We start from the raw sequence: 18,145 nt of genomic DNA on the forward strand, positions 1-18,145 counted from the left end.
TTTTAAAAAATTAAAAAATGTATGTATTTTAAATAAATCAACAACTGATTTTCTGTCTTATACACATATGTAGAAGTACTGTTCTGCTTATCTTTCAGGTTCTGCAACAGCGGAGAAAAGAATTTAGAAGTCATAATGTTAAAATCTGGAAATAAGGTGAGAAGTTGTAGATAAATTTGGGGCATGGGATGGGGGGTGGGGGGCAAAGAATAATAAATTCCTGTTATTAAATTCTCAGCCCCAGCACTTGGCTCTGGCACAGAGCTCGAACTGGGAGGGCCCTGCCTGGGGATGCACATTTGTGCACTCGATAATCCTAGGGGACATAGCAAGCCCTGGTTGAAGACTCAAGCGCTGTAAGTCAGTTTGTGATTATATGTATGTAATACAACAGACTGAGGTGACTTTAGAAAGAAGAAATGACAATAGCTTATTGTAAGAAGGGACTCATTTCTGAAGAAAGAAAAGTGACAGTCGTGTACACAGTTCAGGAAAATAAAACATCTCTTTACAGGCGAAATGTCTTTTGCACCAGGCCGGGCCGGCTCTATTGCCAAATTCTGTCAAAAGCTGAGGCAATGACTGCATTGTCAAAAGGTAATTTAACGCAATAGAAATCTATAGTGTGTAAATAGCTGACACTATGTTGTAGACCTGAAGCTAATATAATATTGTAAGTCAACTATAACTGAAAATTAATAAGAATGCCCCACAAGGAAAAAAGCTAATAGAAATTACTGCAATTTAGGACTTAGATAATGTTCCTTAACAATGTTCAGTGGTGAGGAAGAGGAAACTCAAAATGAATAACAGGAAAATGACAAACTGGTTTTCATTCTGCAGGAATAGTTTCTCTTCTGTTTCCACCACTAGCCTGTGACAACTCAAAGATCTAAGAAATGGCTGGAATCAGAAGCCACGAGGGTAGGTGCTAACCCCATGTCTCCGAGCCCGGGCAAGTCCATACAAAGTGAGGCTTGCTGGAGACGGATGGATGCCTTCTCGGCAGATTTCTGAAGATGGCAGCTTCTTCACTCTCTGTTTCGGGGCCAGAACCCTGAAAGGTGCAGAGACAAATGGGACGTGTGCTGTCTCCTTACCTCCTCTGTCTCGTGTGTTTATGGGGTGTTTCTCCTGTTTCAAAACCCAATTAATTGGACTCTCACAATGTGTTTACTTTTTCCTTGGAGTCAGCATGCACCTTTCGAACCCATACCCACTGTCCCTGTGCACTAAAATGGAGAGAATATGAAGTTGGGGGCAGGCAAGACCAGGCGTTAAGCCCTGAAGAAGTGGCCTGTGCCTCACTTTCCTCATCTGAAAAATGGGAAAACAGTGAGCTTCTCCAGGGGGGATAATTACACACGAAGGTCACTTGACACAGTGCTTGGCACACGATCATTGAGCAGCTGCTTAGTAAGGAAGAGACTGAGCTTGGAGCCAGACTGCCAGGATTTGGGTGCTGGCTGTCATGAACAGCCGTGTGGCCTTGGGCAGGCCACTTCAACTCTGTGCCTCAGTTTCCTCATCTCTAAAATGGGAATAAGGAGAGCACCTGCTTTGTGAAGAAAGAGTGAGTTAATATGTGGACAGCACTAAGAATGGTGCCTGGCACACAGTAAGTTCTCAATATAAATCTCAGCCATTCCCTAGAATAAAAATCAGCATATTATTTTTCCTATCTCATGAGGTTGTTGGGAGATTTATATAAAACAACCAATAAAAGTACATAAGACAGCTTCTAGTTCATATTAAATACTCAAAATTAGATATTACTTTGGTATTTTACTATATTGCATAGTTCTGTAGTATAAGACAGATTTTTACGTTTCTACCAACAATGATGTGTTATTAGTAATTAATTAGATGCTATCATGAGTTGATATAAACCAGGGGTGGACAACGTCTGGTCCGTGGCTGTATAAGGCCTGAGAAATCATTTGGTCTGACCCTGTCAAGGCAACTGCAGGCCGTACTTGAAACTCAATAAATCTAGGAGATTTTTCATAGCAACATGAATTTATAATAAGTGATTATATTAAGCGAATGATGTTATATATACCCAAATGGCCTTTACAGAAAAAAGGTTTCCCACCTCTGGTATAAACTATATTTTCATGTATGTCTGAGGAAAGACCTGAACTGAAAAGAGTTACAATAATATAACGAAAGAAAACAAAACATTGATTGGCCTCTCTTGAGATGCCTTATTTTACTGCTTCCCAACTCAATACAGACTTTCTGAGTTTTCAATGTTTTACCGTTTGAGTGAGTGAAAGATATGTTTGTTTCCTTCAGTGATTTGAGTCAGGCCCTGGTAATCAGCTAAAGTGAGTGCTGGCACTTTGAAACAGTGTCTGTTGACGGAAATATATTTGGCATCACCGGGGAATTTCAAACAGTGTCATGCTCCCTCAAGCCCAAGGTGACAGTATGATTATGGAGTACAAATGTGGCGAAACAGTTGTATGCTGTCATTTCTATACTGAACACAGGGTCATGTTAGTGTCCTGTTAGCAGTCACAAAGATTAAACTCTAGTTTTGCAAATTGGTGAGAATCAGTTCCCTCCCTTCCCTCATCCCAGAGGCATATCTGATTCACTCCTCCTGGAAGACGTGGGCTCACTGGAGGTTTTCTTTTGGTCTTGCCTCGGTGTTTCTGGTGCAGAAAATCCCCTAATGGTGAAATTAAACTGAAAGTCTTAGAATTCAGAAACTGATTAGCCTGGAAAGAACTCGTGGCTCTGGGTCTTCCACAGCAACCCTGTATTTTTCTAAGTGAAGAAGTCACATGAGGAGGCCCTGAGAGCTGGAGAGCCCGACTCTGTCACCTTGCCTGGGCTTCAGGTTTTCTGAAGGCCTTTCCGAGGTCAAGAGGAGACAGGCCACGTCCATACGAAACCAAACCAATCCAAAAGCAGAAAGAAAAAGAAGAGAAAAAGAAATTCCAAAAGAGGGTTACTAAATCTGTGGCATTTTTTTTTTTTTTAAATAAGAGTTTGAGCCAAACTGATGACATATGCCCAGGAGCAAGATATCCAATGCTTCTCTGTGGCATAATTTATTTTATTTTATTATTATTCTTTTTAAAAAACTCACCCGAGGATATTTTTCCATTGATATTTTTAGAGAAAGTGGAAGAGAGAGGGAAAGACAGAGAGAAATATTGATGTGAGAGAAACACATTGATTGGTTGCCTCCTACATGGGCCCCGACCAGGGCCCCAGCAGGGAGGAGCCTGCAACTGAGGTACGTCGTGCCCTTGACCGGAATTAAACCCCTGGATCCTTCGGTCCACAGGCCGACGCTCTATCCATTGAGCCAAACTGGCTAGGGATGTGGTATATTTTATTTTATTGATTTTTTTACAGAGAGGAAGGCAGAGGGATAGAGAATTAAAAACATCGAGAGAGAAACATCGATCAGCTGCCTCCTGCACACTCCCTACTGGGGTTGTGCCCACAACCAAGGTACATGCCCTTGACCGGAATCGAACCTGGGACCCTTCAGTCCACAGGCTGACACTCTATCCACTGAGCCAAACTGGTTAGGGCTGTGGTATATTTTAAATGTCAATATCTGGTAAGTAAACAATTCAACCCACACAAACACATTTAGTTTAATATAATTGCACTATTCCCAAGGTGATTAGGGTGTTTATTATTATTTGTTAGTCCTCACCCGAAGATGGTTTTCCATTGATTTTTAGAGAGAGTGGAAGGGAGGGGGAGAGACACAGAGAAGGAAACATCAATGTGAGAGAGACACATCAATTGGTTGCCTTCCACACCCGCCCCAAACCCGGAATAGGGATTGAGCCTGCAACTGAGATACATGTCCTTGACTGGAATTTAACCTGCGACCCTTCAATCTGAGGTCTCACGCTCTAACCACTGAGCAACTGGCCAGGGCATTAGGGGATTTATTAAAAATATTGGCTCATAGTTCATGACAGATGTGATCCAGTAATGAGATGGTAAGTCATGAATTAAGTTGGACAGTGATACTGTCTTTCTTCAACCCACCAACCCTCCCCTGTAACTATAGGTAGAGTCTGGTGCATTGAGGCTTTTTGTGACAATGAGGACCCAGGCCAGTGGCCCTCCCCTTCTTAGGCCCTTCTATGAGTATCCAGCTCATAGACGTACCACTGCCTGACTTTTTAATGCCCGCTCTCACCTGTGGTCGAGTGAGTCAGCCCAAGAGTCTAGGCTGAACTGGCACACTTACTTATGGCACCGTATTTTTGTTTATGTTTCTGAAAATATTTTATGCATTGATTTTTTTTTTTTTGAGAGAGAGAGCGAGAGAGAGAGAGAGAGACAGAGAGATCAGTTTGTTGTTCCACTTATTTATGAATTCATTGACTGACCCTTGTATGTGCCCTGACTTGGGATTGAACCCGAAACTTTGGCATATTGGGAGGATGTTCTAACCAGTTGAGCTCCCTGGCCAGGGCCCTGTTTTTTTGTTTTGTTTGTTGTTATCAGTTTTATGGGTTTGTTGCTCTTTGAGAAAGATAATCAGTTTGGTCTCTTGTTTTCAATGAATAATAATCAAAATGCAGCCTATAGAAGAATGACAAGTAAATGTTAATAGAATCAGTAGGTCTTGGGTAGGGGGCTGTGCAGAACATGGAAAGACTAAGTAGGAAGCAAAAATAAGTTACTTACATTCTTTTTTAAAATATGTTTATTGTTGAAAGTATTACAGATGTCCCCTTTTTTCCTTATTAACCCTTCTAGCCTGCCCCTAGCCCCACCCCAGGCCTTCACCACACTATTATCTTTGTCCGTGGGTTATGCATATATGCATACAAGTTCTTTGGTTACTCTCTTCCCAACCACCCACCCAGTTACTTACATTCTTAAAGGAAGTTACTGATGGGGGCTCTTTCCATGAGAGAGGACTCCTCAGTAACATGGGAGGGGGGCGGAAACTAACGAAAGCCTCCTGAGAGGAGCATGCAGTTCAAAGTTCGGTCCAACACTGGGCATTTATTGCTCATGCAGCATTACCTCTGACTTGATAGGAAAACAGGAGTTTCCAAATTGGGTGGGGTAGCCATTAACTTCATTCCCGTACTTGGTCCACTTCCCTGAATTTTTATTTGCAGATATCAGATGAGGCTTTCATTTCTCCATTCCCCAGGAAGTCAGGAATGAGGAAATGAGAGAGAGAGAGTTAAGGAGAGAAGAGGAAGGTGGAATCTTGGCAGTTGGAACAATTGAGTTAGGAAGGCTTGAGTTGGGGTGAAGATTGGAACTTGGGTTTAAAACACAGAGAAGGAACAGACATAATAAGGGAGTGGTGGGGGAGGAGCAGTCTCGCCGAGTGATCCTGTGGAGGACTCATTGAAAAGTCTGGGCTTATTTTAAATGATTGTTTATCAGATTGGGCAGCAGGATGGATCAGTGGGATGCCAGGGGCACCAAGAGGGCTTAGGACTTGGGGCCAATGTCCCTGATGCCCCTCCCCCTGCCTCTCAGGGCAAACTTTTCAGATGCACTGCTAAATAATTTAGCTGATTAATAAGAGGGTTACACATATTTTGGTACATCTAGTCTAGGCTTCATATCCTCCCAATATGCCAAAGTTTCGGGTTCAATCCCAAGTCAGGGCACATACAAGGGTCAGTCAATGAATTCATAAATAAGTGGAACAACAAACTGATCTCTCTCTCTCTCTCTCTCTCTCTCTCTCTCAAAAAAAAAAAAAATCAATGCATAAAATATTTTCAGAAACATAAACAAAAATACGGTGCCATAAGTAAGTGTGCCAGTTCAGCCTAGACTCTTGGGCTGACTCACTCGACCACAGGTGAGAGCGGGCATTAAAAAGTCAGGCAGTGGTACGTCTATGAGCTGGATACTCATAGAAGGGCCTAAGAAGGGGAGGGCCACTGGCCTGGGTCCTCATTGTCACAAAAAGCCTCAATGCACCAGACTCTACCTATAGTAGAGGACCTCTGTTCAAGTGTCAGGTTTGATGGTTCTCCCGTGGTTTCCTATTTCCCCCAGAATATAATCTGAAGTCCTTTCTAAGGCCTGTAAGGGTGCTTTAGGACCCAGTGGTAAACTGCTTCCTCTTCTAACCTCATCGCCTTCCATTCTCCCCTGAGATACTCCTCCAGAAATCTGGCTCTTTGCTTTCCTCTATTGCAAAGAACCAAACTCCACTTTCCGGCCTTTGCAATCACTGTTCTTAAGATACTGCAGGGCGCACACCTTCTCACGTCATTCAGACCTCTTTCTCTGCCCCTGTATTAGATACCGCTGCCGGACAAAGTCCCACAGACTAGGTGGCTTACACAACAGACGTTAATTTTCTTACAGTTCTTGGGGCTGGAAATCCAAGATCAAGGTGCCAGCAGGATTGGTTGCTCCTGAGGGCCATGAGGAAGGCCCTGCTCCAGGTCTCTCTCCTAGGCTTAAATAGGGTGTCCCAAAATTCACGCAAGAAGTAATTTTGATAGAAAACACAGGTTTATAGTTAAAAATTGTAAATGTTTTATTGATTCATTAAGTATACAGTATAGGGTTATGTATGGAATAGCACATCGGGGTAAATGTCCTCCATGACTTTGCTGGCACATACGCAAAGCCGTGGTCTTCATTGGTCTTCATTGTCCCTGCTCCTGGGCCATAATTGGTACTTGGTAATGCTTATCAAATTGAAGGGATTGAAATTAAAGGGCAACAGATATTAGAATCTGATTCAATAAACCAAGTAAAATTAGGCTTTTATTTTTTGTTGTTGTTGTTGTTAATGCTCACGCAAAATTCAAATCTTGTGTGAATTTTGGGACACCCTATAGATGGCCCTGTTCTCCCTACGTGTTCCCTCTATGTGCTGGGGTCTACACGTCCTCTTCTTAAAAACTCACCAGCCATGATGGATTACCTTATTCTAACTTATTACATTCTAACTTATTACCATATTTTGAGGTACTGGAAGTTCGGACTTCAATCTAGGAATTTGGAAGGTTGGGGAGGAGGCACAGTTCAGCCCATAACAGCCTCTTCTCAGAGAAGACTCCCTGATACATTCAAAATAGTGTTCCTATTGACGGACACATCTTTATTCATTTATTTTTTTGAAGGCCCCCCTTTACTTAAATGTCAACCCTAGGGGTCCCAATTCTTTGTTTTGTTAACTGACGTATCTCCAGTGCCTAGCTTACCTAAGCCTGGAGAGTAGGTAACATGAACAAATGAATACATATTAGGAAGCCATTACAAATTACTCTGCACAATAGCAATGACAGAGAAAGATGCTAAAGGTGTATTGTTTTTCTTTGTAAAGCAGAGTTTTAAAAAATGCATGTGTAGAATATGATTTCATTTTGAAATCATACACATATAATTTATCTTTATTAAAATAAAGCTTGGAGAGAGATGCAGCAAAATGCTAATAGTAGGTGGCTCTTGGGGTGGGATTTTGATTTAGTTTGATTTCTCTCATTGATGTGTATTTTCTCATTTCATCAGTGATTACATATTGCTTCCATAAGAGGAAAAAGACAATGCAACTTATTAAGTTATTAGGAGCTATTCTGTCATAACTTGTAACTGACTAATAAGTGAGAAGAAAATACCTGGTTTACCTTTTTCAGTGCGGAACGGTGGGGCACACAGCAGGTGGGCAATTTCTTACAGCCCCGTGGCTGAGGTCACAACCTCTGGAGTCCAGCCAGGCTGCCTTCAAGGTCTCCCTTGCCTCCTTCTCAGGCATATGTGTCATGCGTACTGAGCCTACGTCTCTAGTCCATAGAGTGGGGTGATAATGGTACACACAAGACGGGGCTGTCTCTCAACTCTGGAGCAGACTGTAATTGGATATCAGTGATTTGGAAATTTGAGGACATGAAGAGTGAGAGAGCAGCCCCAGTATTTGGCTGTCCCTTTGTTCCTTTTAAAGGGCAGGCCAAGCAATAATATCCAAATACCCATCACATTGCTTCTGGGCTCAAGACCTGCACTGGGGGGAGGTGAGTAAGGCACTCGCAAAAGGTGCCAAATTTAAGGAGACACCAAAAAACTCAGTAATCAAGATCAGTACTATTTTAATGGGCTATTTTTAAAAAATCATGTTAAAATCTATAATGAGCAAAATATCAAAAATTTTAGTAAAGACAGGCTAAGTATTACTGTTTTCTCTTATCCCTCAAGTTCCATTACGGCTCAGCACAGCACCCTATCCAGCCACAGCCTGAAGGTAGGAAATCTTTAATTATTCAAGTCATTATTAATTACTACTTAATTACAATCAATTACCCAATTATTCTGAGCCACAGAACTGGCTTGGCTCACTCTCTGACTGTCTGGCCTTCAGTCAAGGCCCTGGAAGGGTACCAGTAGGGAATGTGTATTTTTCTAACCCTGTTCATTTCTTTCTCCTCTACAGACACCTAATCACAGTTGCTACCTAATCACAGCCTTCTTACCTCATCGAGAACTCCGAGGGGCAAAGTTTTTCCTGTTCTTTTATAGAAACATAAAATGCCAGCAAAGCATGATTTTTCACCCAAAAGAGCACTAAGCAGACTTTGCAGATGTACAGACTCCTCCACTCCTGAGGAAGGGCACACTGACATTGGCATACCTTGCTTCAAAAATAGACAACAGCAAACAGCGTGTTCATTCCATCTTTTTCCCAGGAGAAGGGAAAATCCTTCTGTGATGAGGTCAGCTGGGTTCCCTGTGGAGAGCTTCTCTGCGGGGCTTTCATATTACTGTGTCGTGGGATTTTGTGGGTATTAGTTTATGCATGTAAAGCATTTCACGGTGCACATTCACATGGAAATTGCAAGTTAAAAGTAGCAAAGATAATATTTAAAGCGTGGTTTCATGCAATGGTTTTATTGGACAGAGGACAACTCATCCGCTGATACCATAGATTCTAAGTTGCTCTATTAAAGTAATCACTAGAGAAAAATAGAATGTTCTTAGCATGTAGGTTTTAGAAAATTTCTGCTCTTTTCTCAGTTTGATGTAACATAAATGTTGTTCTCAAGCACATAAATTGAGGCATCATGGAATAAACTTAACCTATGGCAAATTTGTTTCTGAAAGCATCTGCAGAAATCTGTTTCTTTCTAGCTACTAAAAAACTCAGAGACCAAAAAGAAAGGGGGATCACTCGGATGCCAAGTAGTGCATAGGACTTACAGGACGTTTAGCGTCATCCATTATAAGGTGGTGTTCTGGATGAGCTTCACAACAGTGAAGAAACTGGCTTTGAAAGTTTTTTTCTTTAATTGATGGAATGTTGCTCACCACACTTTTCCCTTTTTAGATTCATGTGTTTACATGAAAAAAAAAAAAAAGTGAAACACTCAGATTATATCGGGTGTCCTCCCAAAATGAATACACACACTTTGAATAATTTTAAAGGCAGTGTTTACTAAAATACATTTCATTTTCAAAATGAGCTGTCAGCTATTAACTTATGTATACATTTTTGGGGGACACCCTGTATATCTGTGTCAGTAAGCAATCTGACTACACTGAGACCACCAGGCTGTGAGGGAGGTCCGGCCAGTCCCACATGTTCCAGCTTTCGCAGGCCAGGCACCTGACATGTGAGGGAAGAAGCCATTATGGGCACAGGAGACATGACCTGGAGAAGAATTGAGGAACCCAACTGACACCCGGAACTGACACTCCGGATGTATGGCTCCAGGTGAGCCATCTGGGCCATGCCCAGTTGCTAGATCCACTCCAGCTGAGGCCCTAGGCATCCTGGAGCAGAGATAAACCATCCCCAGTGTGCCCTGCCTGATTTCCTGATCCACAAAATTGTGAGCATTATAAAACAGCTGTTGTTTTAAAAAATGCTAGAGAGGCTGCGATACCAAAAGCAGAGGCACAAACAAGAATAAAGAACACGAAAAAGTAAGGAATCGTGCTGGGGTCCAACCCCAGCAGGTCCAGGGGTCCCCAAAGGTGTGGACGGAGTCGGCGAAGAAGGAATGCCTTTCCTTCCTCTTCTGGTCTGGATCTCCAGAGAGGTTCTGCTTCGGATCTCCAGCCAGGTTCTGTGTTCATGTTCTCTTGTAGGTTCTCCAGGTTCTCCAGCCAGGTTCTGTAGCCATGTTCCCTCGCTAGGTTCTCCAGCCAGGTTCTGTGTCCATGTTCTCTTGCTAGGTTCTCCAGGTTCTCCAGCCAGGTTCTGTAGCCATGTTCCCTCGCTAGGTTCTCCAGCCAGGTTCTGTCCAGGTTCTCCAGCCAGGTTCAGTCACCAGGTTCTAGTCAGGTTCTCTTGCCAATTTCTGTAGTCAGGTTCAGTCCAGGATCTTTTGCCATGTTCTCTCCAGCGAAGTTCTTCTGTCTGTAGGTTCTGTGTAGGTTCTGTCTTCTAAGTTCTGTGTGTAGGTTCTGTCTTCTACGTTCTGTGTGTAGGTTCTGTCTTCTAAGTTCTGTGTTGTTACATCTGTATTTATACCAGTTGATTCCAATCCTATCAATCTCTATTCCAAAGGTTTAAAGCGTTTCTTATCTCCAATCCAGGGAGTAAAGATTATGTAGCTTAAGCATGATTGTTCATAGTTAAAGTGATTAATTACCCGCCTGGCACTTAGTTAAGAGGTTTTATTCCCTCCCTAACTTCAGGGGAAAATCCCTACCTGGGGAAACAACCTTTTTCAGAGACCTTGGTTAAAACACATAGTGCCAAGAAGGTGAGCAAACATATTAAGAACAGTATGCCATATATGCCAGGTCCCTTGAAACAGCAAGGATGGACTGGCTCCCGGCAGAATCGTTATAACAGTTCTCCAATTCTGATTGTTGGTATTCTCAATTCCACTTTTTATTTATTCATTCATTCAAGAAAAGTATATTGAGACAGCTACAAGGCAGAGATTATACTTAGTGCTGGGGATTAATAAACAATAAAATAGGTCTGTTCTTGGGGAGTGCCTAGTTTAATGGGGGTGTCAAACAAGTAAACAGTTTCCATGCAATATGATTCAGGGCTGCCCTACAGTAAGGGTTTGCAGAGAACTAATGGCACTGAAGATGCAGAATCTTCCAGCCTTGAGGGAATCAGAGAAGCATGGCAGAGAAGGCTCTGCTTGAGATAAGCTTCAAAGAACAAGTAGAGCTCTAGCCAGTTTGGCTCAGTGGATAGAGTGTTGGCCTGGGGACTGAAGGGTCCCGGGTTCGATTCTGGTCAAGGCCACATGCCTGGGTTGCAGGCTTGATCCCCAGTAGGGGTCGTGCAGAAGGCAGCCAGTCAATGATTATCTCTCATCATTGATGTTTCTCTCTCTCTCTCTCCTTCTCCCTTCCCCTCTGAAATCAATAAAAACATATATATATATATATATATAAAGAGAATAAGCCATAGACACAGACAATAGTGGGATGGAAGCCCGGGTGGGGTCGGTGTGGGTTAGAGGGAATCAATTGGGGGAAATACAATGGGGACATCTGTAATATTTTCAACAATGAAGATACATTTTAGAAAAAGAACAAGTAGAGTTTTACTAGTTGGCCACGGTGGGGTGGCGCTCATGCTATGGCTGCAAAGAACAGGGCAGTTTGGATTTGGACACTGTGGTCTGTTTTCCTTTGCTTTTCCTGGGCAGAGTGCTGCTTGCATAACTAATTTTTTTAGAGAAGTATTTGATCTGTGTGGTAAGTACGACTGAGAAGGAACAGCTCATGGGATGTGGAGGATTAGTCAACCTAGGCTCATGGAATGAGCACCCTACAGAAGCCTGGTCTGCTCAGCAGAGGAGCCAAGGCCTTAGACCGCCAACTTCCCCCTCCCCCACCCCCTGCCACCCTCACCCCCCACCCCCACTGCAATGCAAACAAAGTTGTTGGTTTGTTTTTAAAAGCGTGCTTCCTGGTCAAATATGACTTTTTAAAATTTTCAATTACAGTTTATATTCAATATTCTGTATTAGTTTCAGGTGTCAAATGTAATATGACTCTTAAGATAGGTTTCCTGGCCTCTACATCCATCCAGTTTGCTGTCCTAATCCCTTCTGATAGAAAAATTCTAGAGGTACTTCAAGATGGATGCTATGCTGTGAAGATAAAAACAGATTTGTCTCGCCCAGCCAGCATGACTCAGTGGTTGAGCCTACCCATGACCCAGGAGGTCGCGGCTGAATTTCTGGTCAAGGGCACACATCCGGAGTGTGGGCTGTGGGCTCAATCCCAGTGGGGGGGTGTGCAGGAGGCAGCCAGCAGAGCAATGATTCTCATCATTGATGTTTCTGTCTCTCTCTCCCCCTTCCTCTCTGAAATCAATTTTTAAAAAATATTTTTAAAAAACATATTTGTCTGCACAGTAGGGCAATAGGGTCATCACGAGGAAAAGATTGTCCTAAAGCGTATGATCTTTGTTTCTAGGGGACAAACCTGGTTAAGAAGACTTCTTCAAACTTTTCCCTGCTGTCAAGTTTAATGAAACTCCTACAGCGTCTCTAACATCAGCTTGATCTGAGGAGGCTGCTGTCAAAAAGGCTCCTAGAAGAAACAGGAGAATAAGTTAAATTATTGCAAGAAAAATGGTTCTAATTTCAGTAAGGCAGGGAAGGAGGGGGAGGGGCAGGAACTGGGTGGAGGCAGGCGAAGCGGGGGAGGGGAGTGAGGGCACCTGTAATGGTGTTAACAGGAAAAGTCAACATAAAATATTTTAAAAGTAGATGGAAGACAACGTTTTCTAGCAAGGGAGAAAATTTATGGAAATCTTATGCTTTGTAAACCATATGGAAGAAGCAATTTGAAGCTTACAGGCAGCGTGTGCCTGGCGGAAGCTGCTTGTGCCTGGGTGACACCATCTAGTCTGGGCTGCCCTGGCTAGTTCTGGATTAACCTGAGGATAAAACTAGCAGAACTTGGTATCATTGTGAGGGTTGGGAGCACGTGTGCCTTAAGAACTGAGACAGGCTAATCATCCTTGTTGCCACTTCCTGCCCATCATTATACAGCCTTTATACCAAAAAACCGAGTTCAATGAACCTGGGAGTGTTCCAGAAACTGAAGCCTTGTGAAACGACTAACTACATCAGCTTCATGCATTTACACTCACTTCCAGAGGATGTGTTCGAAAATAGTCATTCCTTTCTGTTTTAAAATTGTTTTGTGCAAGAATGGACACATGTTAAAAAAAGAAAAGAAAACGATGCTTTCAGAATTTTCCGAATGACAAGTTGGTTGATGGATTGGTGTTCTGGGTTTGCAGATTTTGTCAAAGTAAAAAGATAAATTGAAAATATTACCAAAAAAAGAGAGAAAATCTGGGGCCTCCTGCCGTGGGAAAGCGACTTGGCGACGCCCCGCGTTCCCGAGCTGGGAGGGACTAGCTGGGTCCCCTTTCACTGATGAGGAAGTGCAGGGTGACGTGTCCTCGAGGCTCACTCAGGGCACAGTCATCGCTGCTCGGAGAGCTGGACCACGGCCCCGGGGTGGCTACGGGGAGCTGCCGGCGAACACCAACACTGTGGGTGGCAGAGAGGAGGCGCATTTAGATTCAAACACGGTCACCAAATGCGGGCAAACTAAGCGCACTCCCGAGCAATACATCAAATGAGCTGTCAGACCCGGTGAATCCGACTTGCTGGCCGACTGGCTTTTTCACCAACGGGGGCTTCGTAGAGCCCAGGGACGGAGGACTTGGCTTCGCTTCCCGCAGGACCGGAAAGCTCCGGGCGCCGCGCGGTGAATGGAAGCCCGGGTCCGCCGCGCGCCGGCTGGGGGCGGAGCCTCTGGGGGCGGGTCCGCTGGGGCGGGGGCGGGGCCGGGCCTGGTGGTGAGTCACGCCTTCTCTGAGAGGCGGGCCGCGTGGCGAGAACGCTGGGCGCGATTGGCCCCTCGTCACCACGTGATCCCAGAGCGCGTTCCGGTTGGCTGGTGCTCGCTCGGACAACGGCTTTCAGTTGAGAGGCGGTTGCGGACGGAGGAGGAGCTTGGGCTGCGCTCTCTTCTCGCAGTGGTTGTAGTTTTCGACGCCGGTCTGGTCCCCACCCCTTTTAAATAAGTCGGGCTGGGCGCAGCCCTCACAGACTAGGCAACTCGGGGGAGGCGGTAGCGGCGCGGCGGCGGGGGGTGCGGCCGGGCCCGGAGCCCTGCCCGGGGCCCGGCGGCCCGGCGGCCGAGCGGACAGCGGGCGAGGCCGAGCCTGCCTGCGCGGCGCAGCCCGGGGCTGCCGGTGCCGGCCGCGCCATTGTTGGGGGAGGGGGGCCCGCGGAGCGCGGCGGAGCCGGGGGTCGAACGGAGGCGGCGGCGGCGGCGGCGAGGAGAGTGGACACCCCATGGGGAACACTCTGACCTGTTGCGGGAAGCCGGATGCCAGCCCCAGCATGGGCCGGCGCTCGGGGCGGGCCGAGCCGGACGACCCGTCTGAGGTCTACGAGGCGGCGGCCGGGGACGCGGTGGCGGCCGCGCTTTCGCCGGCTGCCCCGGAGCCCGCAGAGTTGGATTTCGGCACCGGCGAGGGCCACCATCTGCAGCACATCAGCGACCGGGAGATGCCGGACGGTAAGGAGGCGGTGGGCGGCGGGGGCTCTGGGGGCACCTCTCGCCTCCGTCGCGCCCAGGGTCCCCCGGGAGGGAGCCACCGCCTCGGGCCCCTTCCTGCCCGGAGCCGGCTCTCCCCGGGCTGGCACCGGGCGGAAGGCTGGCTCCGCCTGGCGTCCCGCCCCTTAGTCTTTCCCGTCCTGCGGGCCAGTGTCCCTGTTCACCCCCGGCACCCAGTTCTTCCCTCAGGCCCCTTCTCCGCCCGCCCAGCCCGAGACCCTTCCGCCCTCCGTCCGTCCTGGTCGTGGCTTTATTGAATGTCTGGTGGGACTTTGTAGGGACTTTCGGGTATAGGTTCTCCCACCGCCACTTCGGAGCATCCATCCGATCTCCCCCGTCTTCACCTGCCCAGACGGTGCCCAGGTGGAGGGGCCGGGTCGGGGCCGGCTGGCAGCCTGGCCTCCCGCCCCTGGAGGTGGGTGATGCTCGGGGCAGGTCAGACGCAGGCATTCGAGGGTGGGTTATCCAAGTTCAGGACAGAGACCGGCATAGGAGTTTTCAGTTGCTTTATTTCTTCCAACTGTCGTTTGAATACAGGAGGTAAGAAAGTGTGGGAGAGGGAACTTAAAAGACCTGAAGGCTGTGGAATGTTAACAGAATATGCCCCCCCCCCCCCCCAATGTTAAAGGCTGATTACTCTAAAATTCCCACTTGGATGCAAATATGCCTTGTCTTACTCCACTGACTTACCAGACTTCACTCTCACATTGTCTGCTCTAAGGGAGAGATGGGGTGGTTCATGAGACTGTGGGTCAACGTTTCAAAAGAGAAAAAGCTAACAAACATAAATGTAGCCGTTAATGTGTAATAGGAAGGTCTGGGAGTTCAGATGCCAGGCCCTGCCCAGCGGTGCTGGTCTCCGTGGCCCGCTCTCCTCCCTCTCCCCTCCTGCCCGTAGGACCCCGTTCACCTTGGAGAACGTCCAGTAAAAGTTGTCAAGACCTAACAGCCGGGTAGGGCGGAGGGAGAAGAGAGGAAATGTCTGTTTTAAAATAATTCTGGGTAGCAACATGGCTCATAAAGACTGTTCTTTGAAGTAGAAAACAATGAGTTATGAGACGTTAAAGGCCCATTTGTTCCATGTAAATGCCAGGGGTTATTTGATTTCATAGAGAAAATGTTTTATAGTTCTTACTCTTTTCAAACTTTAGTTGAGCTTCCACTTTATTTAAAAGTTAGAATAATAAGCCTGTGGACATTGGATTTGGCTTTGTAACTGGGAAGTACTTCCTTTTAAGAATATTCAAATATTGTGAGGGAAAAAGGGAACAAATTATGTGAATTAATTGTACCTTTAAACACAAAGCAAGTAAGTCCTTGTGAAAACTTTGCTCTTAGGTGCTGTAAGGTAAGCCTGTGAGTGATTTTACGAACCAGTTAGTAGATGGGTAGTGTTAGTGAGAGACCAAAATAGGACCTTTATGTATTCTTTTAAGGTTTACAACACATTTTCGTGTATGTCTCATTTGCCCCTGCTAACTGCAAATAAGACCCATGCATATGTTCTCCCTATATTACGAATGAAGAAAGCAAGACTTAAGAGATCTGAAATGGGCCGGGCTGTGGTGGCTCAGTGGTTGAGCATCGGCCTATGAACCAAGAGGTCACGGTTTGATTCCCTGTCAGGGCACAAGCCCAGGTTGCGGGCTTGATGCAGGAGGTTCTCTGTCCCTCTCCCTTCTCTGAAATCAAAAATATATTTCAAAAAAGAGATCTGAAATGACTGTGTAACACAGCTACAGCTACTGGACAGAAAAGCTGACATGGAAGTGATAGGTACACCAAGTTCAGTTCTGGTGCTTAAAAACCTCTTTAGAATGCAGCTTATATTTTATAATTTCTTCGTAGAGTGGGCCTATCTTAACTTACTCCAGTCTTGATTTTTCCATCGAAATTACTGTTTTATTTTTTCCATCACCATTTATGCCCTCTTCCATCAACATTATTTTACAAACTCAAGCAACATTTACCTCTCCATTCTATATTTCTTTTTAAAAATGTATTGATGTTAGAGAGAAAGGAAGAGAGAGAGAGACAAAGATATTGATTTGTTGTTCCACTTACTTATGCATTCATTGGTTGATTCTTGTATGTACCCTGATGGAGATCGAACCCAAAACCATGGTGTATTGGGATGACGCTCTAACCAACTGAGCTACCCGGCTAGGGCTCCATTCTATATTTCTAAATTCCTTATGATGAATAAGAATAAAAGAGTAGAAGTCAGGAAATAGCATGAATTTACCAGGTAAACGAGTTGATATATTTTAAAGAGTTTGTTCTGGTGACTTCAAATTGAAGCCAAGAATGCCTCATATAGAGGGACTTGCAGAGAAACTGGTAAGAGAGCAGGTAAGGTAACAGGTGAGGGTTAAGCATAGGACTATGATCAGGAGTGTTAAATCAGAAGAGTTGAAAAAATAGAGTTCATGAATACAGAATTTACCTTTTTATGTTTAACATGATAGTTAAAATTTTATTTCAATTTGTTTTTAATTTTGGGGGGAAATTCAATAAAATGATACAAGAAACCTCAAATTTCAGCATTTGCTATTAAGTTTCCATAGAAACAAGTCAGAACACCAAATATAAAGACAAGCACATTGAAAGTTTTCTTTTGATGTCTTTATTTCAGACAGTTTTATATCAATTTCCCTGGAAACCAAGAAATACCTACTTATTTCAGCTTTTCTACAAAGGAGAATTATTTGGTTACTTATACAAAATCATACATGAATGATGCTCTGAAATACAAGAACATGATTTCTTCAAGTTATTTCAAAGAGACATTCCAAGAACCTAGTATAGATTTCAGATAGACTTAATAATTTTCTACTACCTTGCCTTTTTCTAACAGTACTAGTATATATAATATAACTGATGGTAGTATCAGTAGCACGCACACACAAAAACACTTAAGATTCTGTTATCCAATTTATTACTCAGCACCTTTTATACAGCCTTTTATGCTCTGACCTTCCGAGCTTTGCTCATTTCCTGGCTAAAGGTGCTTTCTCAGATGACCCCTTGTTCCCCCTACCCCTAAGAAGTGAGTAGGGAAGGAATTAGCAATATTATGTGGAAAAACCTCTGAGCAACAGATCTTTCCTCTTTCCAGTGGCTATTTTAAACCCTCTTTTTTGCTTTTTTTGTATGGCAATACTAATAAGTATTTGATGTAAAAGATTTAGAAAATCCAGAAAAGTCACTCACTTATACTCAGAATATCAGGAACTTATATTAATATTTTGGTGTTGAACTTTATGTATGCACATAAACACATTTTGTTTGTTCTATGAAAAGGCGGTCACTCTTTATGCGCTGCTTTGTAACATTTTGTTATAAAGAGAAGTAATGACCTATAGCTCTGGGAATTGTGTTTGACACCTGGAGAGCGCTCCAGGATGCATTTCCATCCAACTGCATGCTCTCTAATAACTATTCAGTGTACCCTCAAATGGTTGGACCATCATTCATTTACCCATCCTTTATGGTTGGCCATCTTTTAAAGTGAAACCATACACAATCCCATAATAATGCTTTATTCTGGGGACACAGATAAAAGTGGATGCGTTGTACCTCCCTATAGAATTCAGCTAGTATTCTT

At 44.5% G+C, this 18,145-nt stretch overlaps 1 protein-coding gene and 1 long non-coding RNA gene across 3 annotated transcripts in view; both read left to right on the top strand.

Annotated features, from left to right (window-relative positions):
• Positions 1–314: 314 nt before the first annotated feature.
• LOC308521987 lies at positions 315–9,071 on the top strand. The gene is made up of 3 exons (XR_013996205.1): positions 315–356; positions 8,173–8,218; positions 8,408–9,071. It is a non-coding gene; the product is annotated as an uncharacterized lncRNA (long non-coding RNA).
• Positions 9,072–14,193: 5,122 nt separating this feature from the next.
• Positions 14,194–18,145, top strand: part of CCNYL1 (cyclin Y like 1) — a gene marked incomplete at its 5' end in the record, with an annotated part of 39,355 nt that continues 35,403 nt past the window's right edge. Inside the window, one exon of one of the 2 annotated variants that reach the window (XM_081095492.1) lies at positions 14,194–14,499. In XM_081095492.1, the coding sequence (XP_080951618.1) occupies positions 14,274–14,499 (226 nt within the window). The remainder of the gene's footprint in view (positions 14,500–18,145) is intronic. The other variant, XM_081095493.1, reaches the window with a different exon arrangement.

The sequence above is a fragment of the Myotis nattereri genome (assembly GCF_964212035.1).
Source record: "Myotis nattereri genome assembly, chromosome: 7".
Taxonomy (NCBI): domain Eukaryota; kingdom Metazoa; phylum Chordata; class Mammalia; order Chiroptera; family Vespertilionidae; genus Myotis; species Myotis nattereri.